This window comes from Sturnus vulgaris, chromosome 3 (assembly GCF_052056855.1).
Source record: "Sturnus vulgaris isolate bStuVul1 chromosome 3, bStuVul1.hap1, whole genome shotgun sequence".
Lineage (NCBI taxonomy): Eukaryota > Metazoa > Chordata > Aves > Passeriformes > Sturnidae > Sturnus > Sturnus vulgaris.
This window is the reverse complement of record NC_142245.1, coordinates 64,413,779-64,428,266: the sequence shown is the minus strand read 5'-3', so window position 1 is coordinate 64,428,266 and position 14,488 is coordinate 64,413,779. Positions and strand designations below refer to the sequence as shown.

Here is a 14,488-nt window from a genome sequence, read left to right as displayed (position 1 = left end):
ATAGAAAAATAGGGAGATGTGGAATTGGATAAAAATTAGATTTCTGGACTAGAAAGCACATGCATATTATAAGGTGCTTTTTTTGTTCATAGAGTTAAATAGCTTCACCTGAAGAACAGCTGCTTCCTCCAGTGGGACAAGACTGACACTGGAATTGCTCCAGCACAACCAGTGTACATCTGTTTTCAAAATAAGATGTAATTCATATCTGCCTACCTGGGCATTTTCAGGGGAAGATGGAGCATCTGGAAGTTAAAACTCTATTCATATTTGAGAAATGCCAAGAATATATAAACAGCTTGATGAAAGAACAGAGGGGAAAGTGGCAGAGTCTGCAGAAGGAATCAAGGAATCAATCATTACTTCATGATATTTGCAAATAAATATTCTGCATTTACAACTCCAAGTGTCTCAGTACATAGAAAGAACTATGGAGAGGTTATTTGAAATTTTATATAAAGTCTGCAATATCTAAGAAAAATTTCTGCTATGCTGAAAAACTATTTCAGATATTTGAGAATAAACTCAAAAGCTCTGTAACTACAAGGACTAAGAAGTAGTGTGCTTCTTGTTTTGCTTGAAGTAGCACTGATTTGAGGCAGCAGAACTAAGATTTAATAGACAGGATGATTAATGGGAGTATAAAAGGGGGGAAAAGTGAGGCATGAAGGTGGGTTGGAGAGGTGTGTGCCTGTGGGGCTCAGCTGCCTGCTTCCTTGCACCTGGGGACGTGGGACCACTGCAGCCATCCAGCACTGGAAGGAGAAGCATCCCTGCAAATGGCTGTGGCAGGGAGTAGTGAGGAATCTCAAAGGTCCTGAAGCCTACCAGACATGGCCATCTCCAGGATAATGAAGAGTGCAGTAATCACTTTTCTTCTTCTTTGTGTTACTCATGTAAAAAATCCACTCATCAAGTGGAAAATGTAAAGCATGATTTATATATCAGAACAGCACAAGGAAGCACTTAAAATATTCTCCAGAATTTAATCACAGGATCATTTAGTGTTAAGATCTGTGAGATTATCACCTTGTCAACCAGACCATGGCACTGGTTGTCATGTCCAGGTGATTCTTGAACACCTCCAGGGATAGACTCCACCACCCCTCTGGGCAGTCCATTCCAAGCCTTTCCAGGAATAAATTCTCCTGAAGTCCAGCCTGAACCTCCCCTGGTGCAGCTAGAGGCTATGTCCTCTTGTCCTGTCACTTGTTACCTGGGAGAAGAGGCTGACCCCCATCTCACTACAGCCTCCCCTCAGGAAGAGAGAGGTAAGGTCTCTCCAGAACTTCCCTTTCTCGAGGCAAAGGAAAGAGCTTTTGGACAGTAGTGTAGTTTAATATTCACTTTACTAGCACATTGAAGCTTAAAATTATTACCAAAAAGATTTTATTCGGCAAAATATTAAGGAAATCAAATAATCTTTAAATTATTTTAGGATTCTAGTGTACAGACTGTTTCCATCTGCATGAAGTAAAGTCATTAGACCAGTGTTGCCCTGACCTAAGCACTACCACAGGGAAAAAAGTTAGATCCATCACCAGTTTATAGTCCTGACAGTCTCCAAAGATGTAGCATTGTTTCTGATCTACACTTAGAATGACACTGAAGGGTGGATAGCAACATTGTTGTAAAAGTTAGTTTTACAACTGACTAACTTTCCCTTTTATGAAACTGCCCTTAGCATTCACAGTGTGAAATGCATTTGCCTATCCTGATTGATGGCAAATACATGCTTAAAAGGAATTTTGTACTAATTAGTTTTTAAGACAAAATCCTAGATCTCATCACTGTTTTCTCGGTATACCTAAAATTATCTTAATTCACTAACTCTGGCAAAATTGCTGATTCCCCTTCCCAATGCACTAATATCTGCATATACACACTTTAATTCACATTTAATTTTAGTTTTAAGTGTATGCGGAAACCTCATCAATATTTGTAGCTAACCTTGCCAAGATTTCCCAAAATTGCATTCTCATATATTTGTAGCTATTTTCCACATGATTTCTAAAGTACCTTTCTTTCCAGAGTAACAGTGACCTAGCAAGTTTCCTTTGTGAATGTTCTTACATGATCTCTGTATAAAGAAAACAACAAATCACTGGACACTTCTGGTTCAGTACAAACTTGCACACAAAATACAATCAAGTTTTATTACAAAATCTATGGATATCTCCCTCATGGTAAATGAAAGGAATAGGTATGGAGCTGTGTCTCTGAGCAGAGGGACACACTGCACTTATTTCTGGAAGGGGAAGAAAGAGAGAGGGTAAGTTGGAAGAGCTTATATTTCTACTGATCTGGAAATTCATCACTTCATCTGGTTTGCTAACACCAGAGTAGAGCGTTACATTATCCAGAGCATTTCACGTGGCTTCTATGTAATCAATACAAAATCACAATGTTAGAACAAGAGATGCATTTTAGGATAAATGTATCTCATATGGATTAATTCTGCTTGGGCATCTGATAATGGGGTATTTTTTTCTCTTGCTGGGAAAAAAAAATGCTTGTATTTAGTTTTAAGTTGACATGCCTCTTACTAAAGTAAAAACTGTATCAAACATATTTATAGATTAAAAAAAAGAAAATGTTTTTATGCCCTTCCATTTTTGAATCAGCAAAAGCTTGCATTCTCAGAATTCACTTTCTACTGCAAAATACCATCTTAATTGACTTAATAGGTTGAGAGATAAATTTAGAGTAAAGTAGAAGTGGTTCTGCTCCAACTCATAGGATGCAGTCAGTCATTTAATCGTTTAGCTGTCCCAGACAGGCAGGATTCACATTCAACCACTACCACAGATTTTTTTGCTATAATACTATTATACTAACACTCCTGGTAAAAAAAAACAAAACAAACAAACAACCAAAAAACCCCAACAAACCAAATCAACAGTAACTATGTGAAAGGGTGAGTCTAACTTTGGATGCCTCACTGTAAAATGCTCACATTTTCTACTCCTATCCTGAATGGTGCAAAAAAAAACTTCTAGGAAAGAGAATTTTAAACTTTTCCTTATAAAAAGCCATTGGTTTTATACTAAATTATGTTTCAGTTGCAGTTTAAAGGTTGACATTACAAACTATTCAATGTATATAACCTGAACTGTACCATATACATGGGTTATCACCTCTTTGGGGTGTTAAGGTGTATCCTACACCAGATGTGTTCATGTACTAATACAGCTGGTTTCAGTAGGAATTGCATGGATAGACCTGAAGTCAAAATTAAGATCCTACCTGCTATAGGATGAAAAGGTCAATGCAAAATGAGGACCTTAACATTTGAATAGATGTATTAAATTATGCCTCTAAAAACAGTAAAATAGTTACCAGAAAACTATATTTATGATAATTGTGTCAATTGTGAATAGCCTCTGAGTATGACTGAAACAAGATTTAGCCTTCCTGACATACATAGAGAACCACAACTTAAATCTACATAATGGAATATAGGAAAAAATTGAGTTCATTTACATACCAAAGGAGGCTACAAAGGCTTAGATTCATTGTGCCTTTGACAATTTGACTCCAGGCAAAGGTACAGAGATACTTTTGAAGTCGTGAGAACATAAGCATGTATAGGGAGTAGCAGGTCTTTACTCATTACATATTTGTAAAGGATTTTTAAAAGCATCTTTGAAGATAGAAAGAGGAGACTTCTCCAGTGAGAAAGTTTTTCTGTGCCTGGCATTTAATATTTTCTTCTCGTAAATGTCTTTGCATGGCACCAAGCAGAACTTCTAGATCAGATACAAGATCATACTGCACTCTTAGACTTATTCTAAAATAAGGTCAAATCTGCCCCTGGACTCAAATGAGGCTTATTCCAGACTTAAGGCCACAGCTTTTTTATTTTGATTTGTAAGGAAAAAGCACTGGCTATGATTTTGAGCAACTGAATTTATTGGAGTGAAAGTATAACATAGGTTAGTTTTAGCATGTGGGCCATTTGGGATAAAAAAATTTAAAAATTAAAAATCAGTTCCTCTTATGGATTTTTTCTATTTAACCTCTCCTACACTGCATGACCTGAGTTTCGTTAGCTCATCTCTTTTACTCAAAATATAATGAGTCTAAAGAGTAATGTAGCTGCTTACAGTGTGCTCTATGATGTTCTTCTTACTATGCTTTGCACTTAGAGGAGGGGAACAAAAAAAGTATCAGAGGCTATGAAGAGAAGGACAGGACATGGGACAGAACAAGCTGTGTCAGCAGTGTCATCCGGTATCTCTGCTACCTGTCCGTGTCACTGTCTCTTCCATTAGTCAAAGATTTGGTAGCCATGTACTTGCTTCACAATTCCCGAAATAGACTTTCTTACATAAATCAACTGTGCTGTAGGCACATATTAGGAAAAAAAACAGAAGCTAAATCTTGCTGGTCCCTTTTGACCACATACAGCTTAAACACACTCCCACTCAGGAATCTAAAGTCTGAATGATCTGTTCAAATGCACTAAAAGAAGACGTACTATATAAAGGTACAGGGATATGACAAAAATATTAAATATTTTAAAAATAGTTTGAAGTTGATGAGAACATGACACTGGGATCATATGGATAATAAGCACAGTTGGTTGTGCATAGCTTTAAGTTAACTGTTTAGAAGCAGGGACTTTATATCTTACTTATCTTGCTTATTTACTTCATGTACTGTATGACCAGTCTGATCTGTCAGTGTAAAGCAGCAAGGATATGAAGCCTGCCTCTCTCTACAAGTCCTCTTTGACAATACCTTTGGTCTGGTTTTAAATCAGTAAAACCCTGTATTCCTCTTTTACATTTCTCTGAAGATATTACTGCTCAACAATCCTCCTTTTTCTGACCCACGAAAATGAGGCTGCAGTGGGGGAATATAGGGAGGGAATATAATTGTTGATGCTTTTTGAATCATAAACTAAAATTTTCTATAAATGTCATTTTTTAAAAAAAAGTCCTTTAAAATCAAAAATTAATTTAAGAAAACCCTGTGGTAAGGACCACACTTTCACAATACTACAATTTTATATTACTATTTATAGGAATCACATATATTTAAAAGAAAAAAAAAGCTATGATAAAGCCATTACAGTTGTGAGGAGTTAAGGTAATCACTGAATTGTTGGAAGCCACTGGCTGAGCAGATGCAGTCAAATTAAGGCAGCCTTTTTTGATAGTATAGCCAGTTTGCAAATGCAAAGAATATATTCCTAATTTCAATTTATTTTACTATTTAAAATCAATTATCTTCTTTCTATCAAGGATTAATAAGGATTTTTTTTTTTTTAAGTAGGAAATATTTTTTCTTTCCCTAACCTTTGAAATAACATTACATGAAAAAAAAACTTAGCTCTATCAGTAATATATACTCTTAGGATGCAGTGGCCAGGACCTGAATTAGAAATAGCATTATATTTGTTTAATAAATTATTTAACTTATCAAAACAACTTATATTTATGATGGACTTTTTCTATTTAACCAGTATGTAAATGTACACATATAAACAATTTTTAAATGCTGGGTTTGTACCATTTTAATTGAATTACAATTCCCATCCTAATGAAGCTTGACAGAAACCACAAGTAAAAATGAAACCATTATCTTGCAAAAGAGAAATGCACCGTTTACCATTCTCCAGAATTAAAAAACATTAAAAAAAACAAACAAACAAAAAAAAAAAAAAAAAAAAAAAAAAAAAAAAAAAACAACAACAAAAAAAACAAACCAAACCAAAGCAAAACAACACATGGAAAAAGTAAGAATCCAGATAAATTACTTCCAAAATATAGATTTTTTTATTAGACAGATATTTAGGTTATCTTTCTTTCTAAAAGGCATAAATTTAATGAGAAGGGCTATATTCAGTTGCCATATTAGTCTCTTTTGGGAAAAAGAATGATAGATGAAATATGTAAAAAACTTGAAAATTGCTATTTTTAAATACAGGTTTCTTTGTTGATTTAAATCATGATTAAAATTGACGATCTAAAAATCTTTTCAATCATTTGGATTTAAAGCAATTCACCCTCTACTACTGTAATATGGTTTAGCTGGTAAAATGAGTAGTTTACACTAGTTCAATCTTTTTAAACAGAGAAGAAACCAGTGACTGTCAGCATCAGAAAGGAAAAACTTTTTCATTTCTGTAAATGGATGACCTGCTTCAAATAGGGTAACTCTGGTATGTTTCTCTCTTCTCAGTACACCTGAACAGAAGCCAGACCCGTATTATGAAATGTTTTAAAGTAAAACAGTTTCTGCTTTCCAGAACTCAGCAGTAAGAACAGAGTGAATCTACCTCTTACTCAGTATTTACATTGTAGGCAATGGGTAAAAGTATTCGAAATATTTCTGGACTAGATTTTTTTTGTTTCGAGGTTTAGGTCTCTGGAACTGTAGATTGGAACTTCTGCGAATGTAAGTCGTTGCACAGATTTCAGTTTTAAGTCAGTAAATCTGATTTTTCCAACAACTTGAAAACACTAGTGGGACTTTAAAAACATTTCCCATTATGTTAGTAACATTAAAATATGCTCCAAACACTTAAGATCACAAGGTTCTTTTGAAAAAAAAAGTGAATAAATATTCAGACCTACAGTCCATTTTTTTGCCCACAAGTAAACGGGAGCTAAGTGTACACACACACACACACACACACACTCGCACTTTTAGCCTGACGTGTACGAAGATGATGCATTAGCTTGGCCCTCTGGTTTGTAGGTTTTCATTCTTCCCGCTGTCCAGAGCCAAGCTCCTGGCTCTCTGAGGGGCTGCCTAAGGCAATGAATTAGGTGTCAGTGCTGCCTTGTACCAACTGAGGGCACGCAAATACGGTAACGACTCTGAGTAGCTTTGTCCACAAATTCTTAAACCTAAAGCTCAAGCTAACCAATTTGGCCTCAACAGGCTATGAGAAAACACCAAGGCTGAAGCCAAACGAACCAGCACAGTTGTACAGGCCCACAGTCACGGAGAATATCATTTTTAAAGGAATTTCAGTAAGAATTTGGAGCTTCTGTTCCCCACAAAGAGTTTTTTACAAGCAGACCTGAGGTTTCTGACTTTTTTTTCACTTTGTGTAATTAGGCTGTTGATTTTACCTGGAGGTTCTGAACAAGAACAGACAGATTCCTTCAAAAAATCATAGCTAAAATTGTTGTGTTTTCCTTACCCTGCTGTAATAAGTATACTATCTTCTTCCTCATCAACATTGAAAGGCAGAAAAAAAGTTATCTTTTAATTTTGAAAATTTGCTGGATGCAAATAGATTCCATAGAAACATCCTAGCTCCAAGCATAAACAGCAGTCTAACTGTAGGGTACAAAACACCTCTTATGCCTTTAGCCATCGAAGTGAATCATCTAATCCAATTTATTCATCTAGGCTCCTCAGCACAACTGGCACCTCTAGCAGCCAGTCATGTATTACCATAAGAAGTAGCTATCTGCCTCTTGCCTCTAGTGTAGCTTCATTAAACATTTTGACAATTGAATACCACTGCTAGCTTCTGACCATCACACTCGTGAAATAATTGGGATTTTACTCTCTGACTCTTATGTGTTGTTTCTCATACATTAGTAGTTTCATATCTTTTAATCTTCAAGCATACACATCTTTTTCCCTTCTGAAATGGTTTAAATCTTAAAACTTTTCATAGTTATCCAATAGCCTGAGAAAAGGGCTGAAATGCAGAAGCTAATTTTGATTTTGTCACTGACAAGCTGTGTGTAGCCTTGGGGCTAGCCTGTCTCCTTGCAGTCTGCTCCCAGACAGGGGAAATATGTAGCTGCATAGCTCTCAGCAGCAAAATAAGGACCAAACTGTGACTCATTGTCACATTTCTATTTGACTCCTGCTTCTCTCTTGCTCCACTGGGGAAATAAGTTGTGGCAGACAAACAGCTGGCAGAGAAACCTTGTCTTTCTCCTCTCCTCACCTCCCTGGATTAGATCAGTGCACAGTCTCCAGAGCATCGCAGCCAGCAGAGCAGAGTCTCTGTTCATTCTTCCCTGCGTGGGAGGATGAAGTGTCAGGGGATGGCCATCAACCTTGGACTGTGACCTGCAGGAGACTGGGCTAGAAAGCACCAGCTATAGGGCTGGTGCTGGAGCTGCTGTGCACATACAGATTAAGCTGTACATTGGCAGAAGCCATTTCTCAGAGGTGTCAGCCTTTTTCTGTTCATGTTTCAGTGGTGGCAGCTCCAACTACATCTGCTACTGAGTCCAGTCCAACCCCTGTGTTCATAGATACAGTGGAGTAGGATAGTCAGAGACCCATGGCTTTTTAAAGTCTTAAGTGTACTACAGTAAAGATCTTGGCTGCTGCAAGAACACTGCTTAAATGCAATAATAACAAGAGAAATAATTAGTATTCATTGTAATAATATGGCTAATGCTAATATTAATATTAGATGCTGAGAGTATAGCAAAGACAGAGTAATTAGTCTCTATACTGAGTCTTTGTACTTTTTTTTATACAATTTTAAGGATTGCCCCTTTTTAATAGCACATTTCTACGATCACAATGACATGTAATATGAGGATGCTGAAGATAATCCTTTGGAATCTTTTCCTAAATACTTGACAGCTAGAGACATAGGTCCTGCCAACTTTCTAAGGACATTTATGAATTGCTGTCTTCAGGGATCTCATTTTGTATTTCTCAGTGTACATATCACCAGTATTTCCACAACTGACAATTTCTAGCTGTATAAAAGAATAAGTAGCACATGTAGGTTTTGGTGCAAGTAGGCAGTGCAGGGTAATTGCTTATTGGCTACATATTTAAGTAACTGAATCTCATTGTCATTATCATGATGTTGACCTGGAAGAGCTCTCCATTGCCCCTGTTCATCTCTGAATAGATCGTTGTCCTGACACAGACTGTCAGGAGAGCCCTGAGATGTGCTCCAGCACACCCTGCCAGGCCAGGACCATCTCTCTAAACCAGCAGCCACACTGGCCATGGCAGTGCCTGCATCTCTGCTGTGCCCTGCTCTCTGATGTGTCAGCATGGCACCCCAAAAGGCAAGGAGCCCGAGAGTCTGGCTCTGTGTCTGACAGTGGGGGAAAAAAAAAAAAGAGTTATAAATGCCTATTGCAAGGAGCAAGGGGTTTAGGCCTGGCAAAATCATGAAGAACTCAGCAAATCATGGGCTGCGAGGCATTATGGAAAACAAAACAAATTGTATGAAGTAGTTGAATTGTTTTTTGTTTATCCAATCTATATGTTGCTGAAGTTTATAGCTAAACTTTCAGACTGTGAATGCCATACTAGCCCCAGAGGAAAACAAACTGCAGTGAAACATTAGCTCCAGGCTGAATTCTTACTTTTTTGCCATAAATAAAATTTCCATCTTGTGGATACAGTGTTTAAAAATCAGTCAGTCACTACAATTGCATTCCAAGTGCATGGAAACGAAATAAAACTAAGCCAAACGTAACTAAACTAAACTAATTATATACTTTATTTCCCTGTCATGTGGAAGGTCAGCTTACTGGGGAGCTGATGCCCCATATCATCTAAGTCTATGCTTTGTACAAAAAGCCCCACAGAAGACACACACTTTTACAGCTGTAAAAACACTCCTGTAAAAAAATATAAAAAACAAAATAAAAATATTTTATGACTCTATTTTCTTTCATTCTATAGTCTTTTGTTTCATTCTAGAGTCTTTAATTTTCTTTCTTTAATAAGCTAAATGACTGAAAAGTCAGACTGGTTCGAAAGTCTTATATTTTTTGCCATTAATTTTGGATCAAAAATCTCGCTAATTTGGTTATTTCACAGATTTGCCTTATAATAGCAGAAAATAACCAGTGTTTCCAACAAACCTAGTTAAGTATATCTGAATAAACTAGTGTTAGTATTTGGGTTAGGGCTATCAGGCTGAGCCACCTGTTTTGGCAGTACTTGCAGCCAGAAGTAAATTATAGATCAGTCCAACTGCTGATTAAAAAAATCACACTGCCTCCCTGCTGTGGCTAACCAGACATCAAGCAAGGATCGTGCTGCTTGACACAGTCCTAACATCAGCCCTTAAGAAGGAAGGGGATCACTTTCTAACAGCACTTAATGCAGATCCTCTTACAAGTATGAACAATAAAAAAATGGACTACATCTTTCACTCACTGAAACACCATATAACCTTGAGAAAAAAACAAAAAATAACCCTCAGAAGACTGTTAAAAAAGGGAGGGGGCTTGTATTTTTGTCATTATTACATTTTTGTCATTATTAAATTCAGAAAAACAGTGGGAAAAAAGTTGGAGTGAAATTCAACTAAAATATTCATTATTAAAGAGGGTTGCATTTTAAATATGTCCCCCCTCTGACTTCAGCTGATAAAATATTGTTATAATCTAAAATCGAAAATGTTATTTAAATATGAATGATCAGGAAATATTAAAGTACATGAAACTTTCACATTTTAGAATATTTATTTATTAATTAATACAATTGCCTTTCATTTTTGCAGGCCAACAACTGGCATATTTATTTCAGCACAATTTTCACTGACTCCTTTAGAAGTCTACCTAAATAAGGATAGCAGAGGGATTTTTACCTCTTACCCTTCAGTAACTTCACGTACAGTTCACAAATACTCTGTGCTCCCTATGAAAAAATCAGGGCCAAAAACCACAAGTTATTCTGACTCTGGTGAGTCTCTAATTATAAGGAGCTACCAAAACTTTTTCTGAGCAAAGGCTTGAGAATAGAACACCCTGAGCTTCAGACATTCCCTGTTTGTATCTCTAATGGAGCTGCCTAAATAAAGGTGTTCTGCAATTGAAACTAAGATTATTTTTAGAGATGTACAGAAAACTTGCTTCAGTAACTGGTAAAAATTCAGGCTACAGAAATGAAAAAGTGAAAAAAAAAAGGAAACAAAAATAAAAAGAAATCCAGAAAGCAAAATTAAATTATGCTGGATTAAAAATATTAATTTCTAAGAACAACATATAATTTTGACATGCCATTCAATTATAGTATTAAAGCACATATCATTTTTGGTTAATTATATTTGAAAATAGGTACTGTACCTTCTGCTGTTATCTCGGCCATGATGATGGTAAGAGATACCCTGTTTAAAAGGTCAAGATTTACTGTGGCAGCTTAGATAATACTTGTGGGTTGCTGACTCTCGCAGGAGCTGCAGAATGAGAAGGAGGCAGGTCCTCTGCTTTTTCTAATTGTGTTCCTTCTTCTTTTATGCTCCCTGAAATGTCTGTTTCCTCTGCAGAATCTTGGCCTCCCAGAACAACCCAAGGCCTTCCAGAGGCAACACTTAAAGCTCAGTCTAAAGTATCAGCTTCTAACAAAAATAGCCATGCCTCAGAGTGAACCTTCAGCACGTTTTTCTAATATCCTCAGAACCATGCAGACCACAAATAAAATGTAAAAAACCACAGCTCTGAACAGGACAGGAATGCATGGAAAGGCAACAAAAATCAAAAGACCTGGGAAAGAACAGTTCAGTGCTCCTACAGCCTTGCTAACATAATTGCAGTTCTTTGGGGGGTATGTCAGGAAACATGAAATATAGAGTTCAAAGTAACCTTATCCATCCCAGTACAACTTTATTCTTAGCACACTCAGTGCTTAGCACATTCTTCCTGGCCTTATATGGCTTGGGGAGGGTCCTATGAAGCTCACCGCTGACTAAGGGGGAGGGTAAATTTAGGTGATTTTCTCCACTTTGACTCTTACTTGCAGTTCAGAACCAATTAAGACACCAATTTAAAAGAATTAAATTGGTTTGGATTTTTTTCTTTGCTCTTTTTCTGATTTGCTGCAATTATCACACATACCTGTGAGGTTCATATAAGTATTACAGAACAGTTAAAATTTTAAATAATGTTATTTTGTATAGTCTAGATACATGAAGGCAATATGCAAGGATATTAAGTAGATCAGATTTATTTTTCTTGGTCTAATTCATGGAAATATTTAAGTAGCTCAAAAATTCTGTGATTTTTAAAAAGATTTTATAAAACTGAAAACAAGTAGAGTCTGGAAAACATTTAGAGAAAGCAAGATATTAACAATTCAACTAAGAATAATTATTTTAAAACCTGAGCAATCTTTTCCTTGCACTGCTTGCAATTTCACAGCCGTAGAATTATGAATGTGGTCAACAGCTTGAAAATGAAATTAGCAAAAAAGCGCCCTCAAGCCAGCATACCTTAAAGTAAATGTCATCATCACATGAAACAAGAAACCATCTTAAACAGCTCTTGCTAGTGAACCTATAGTCACCTTGTCTCTGCTACATGAGTTGGCATTTACACTTCTCATCTTGCCCCCAGGAGACACAAGCACCTGGCTCTGTGGCAGAGTGTGGAGAAAGGAATCTATTTATCCAATGAACAAGAAGCAGAAGCAAAGGTTCATTGAACAGCAAAATTACCACCAGGTTTTTTTCTCTTCCCTCTACTCTTAACACACTTCAAACGTTCCATATGTCTGAAAATGTTAGCTTTTTATAGCCAAAGCTTGCAATCAATGCTTGATGCCCATTCTTCTTTAGCTCTACTGACCAAAGGTTTTGCACTGACAAGTTTTGATTACTTGGTGCTAAGTACTCAGTGCTTTTCTGATCATCCCTCTAGCTCTCTGTTCCATTAGCTTGTTCTTCAGTAGATGCTCCTCACTAAGGCTGATAAAGAGATTTTATGTAAAACCTTATTTCTTCAAAAATGCTCTTTCATGAATACCAAAATGGTCCAAGGAGTCACATTCACATATCAACAAAACAGCTGTCCACAAAAGGTCAGTGGTTAGTAAAGAATGATAGAAGGTGTGATACTAAGGCAAATCCCTTGTTCTTAATTGTTTCTCTTCTGCTGAAGCAGCTCCATTTTACATTAACAGTCAAATATTTGGGGTCACTTATATTTTGATGGCTTTACTACTTGCTTGAGATGTGAGACAGATCATCTCAATACCCGAAGCACAGAGCTAGTCAACCCTGAGAAGTCAGGATTTTTTTCACTTGTATTCCTATTCAAATTGAATAAAATAGTAAAGTCTTAGTTTGGGGATGTGGGTAGAGAGGTAAATGGGGAAAATTCATGTCTGAATCTTTACTTTTTTTATGTAGCAAGATCCTGAGATTGTGGATAGATGTTTGTATGACTAACTGTATGTGCATGATTGTCTGTCCCTCACCACTTTACATTTCAGCTCCTACCACCTGCCCTTCTTACTCCATTAGCTTTACTCCCTTGTTACTATTTCTGCTTACCCTCAATCATGGGCTGTTATTCTGAAACCAAAATATAAGAGCAGAACAAATAAGAGAATCCAATTAGAAACCAATTTTCCACAACATCTTCACAGTGGCCAGAAAGAGAAGTGGTTGGTATTCTCTGCATCCCTTGTATGCACAAAATATTCATTCTGGGAAGCAGACTAAAGATGTCATAGGTACCAATTTCTTATATATATAAGTGTGGCTTTAGACACCTGTATTGGAAGTTACATAGTTGCTGCCTTTAAGGAGGAAAAGTCAAGGGATCTGGGTGTCATATTTACTAGAGATAACCACAATTTTGATGAAAATACACAGAACTAAAACAAAACAAATTATGTGTATGTACATATACGTTCGATCTGAAAAACAAACATTGTAATCTGGAAATTATAAAGAATGTCATTTTATTCTGTAGAAGTCTAAGCAAGGGAAAATCTAATTTTTTTTTTTTTTTTTTTTTTTTTTTTTTTTTTGTAGGGCAAGTTAGAAATTTTTTCAAAATCTGAAGTTTAGCTCCTGATTCAGTTCAGGAATTTCTGTGAAGATTAAACTAATCTATGAAAATCACAATACGCAAAAAGTGCAAAACTTATACAAATCTTCATACAACAAAAAATATTTTCCTGGCCTAGCTTATATGTTGAAAATTGCATTTTAGTGGGAACCTTTTCTGTCTAACCTGGTCAGAAATATTCTTTTGTAAGATGCCCTTTCTCTCTCCTTGCTCCTCAAACAACAAGGAAACTGAAAAATCAAAAACTACTTTGGTTCTTGCAAGTGATATCTAAACCTAGACACACACAAGTTTTCCATAATTTTTTCTGATTATACCTTAGGTGCAAGGAGAAAATTCTCTTGCCTCAAGTTAGCAATAGATATTCCTCTCCTACTCACAAGGGTTAAATGATAAATGAACTGTCCTGGGATCAGTTCTCACATTCAGTGGTGGGAAGGGGTGGAAGGAAGTGTAGATTCAGCTACATCCCCCCACCAGATTCCTCAGATACACAAGTCTGTGCTAGAGAAAATAAAATTACTGTTCTCTTTGTTCTATAGTTGCCTGGATAGGGAAAAATGTAATAATATTAGGAAGAGGAGAGAAGGACATACTATATGCTGCCACTAATGTCTGCATGTAACCACATGCCTTGATCTCAGATAATGCATATTTCACTTAGAACTCTGACTGATGAAACAAAGTATAGCAATTTTTTGAGAAAAGTTTTTAGGGAAATGTTAGAG

The 14,488-nt window shown here is 36.3% G+C and overlaps 1 protein-coding gene across 1 annotated transcript in view; it reads right to left on the bottom strand.

Moving 5' to 3' along the window:
• The window catches only part of TRDN (triadin), a 216,100-nt gene extending 204,594 nt beyond the window's left edge, over positions 1 to 11,506 (bottom strand). Inside the window, exon 1 of the mRNA XM_088161865.1 lies at positions 11,034 to 11,506. Coding sequence (XP_088017991.1) covers positions 11,034 to 11,055 — 22 coding nt within the window. The 5' untranslated portion in view covers positions 11,056 to 11,506. The remainder of the gene's footprint in view (positions 1 to 11,033) is intronic.
• Between the last annotated feature and the right edge of the window lie 2,982 nt (positions 11,507 to 14,488).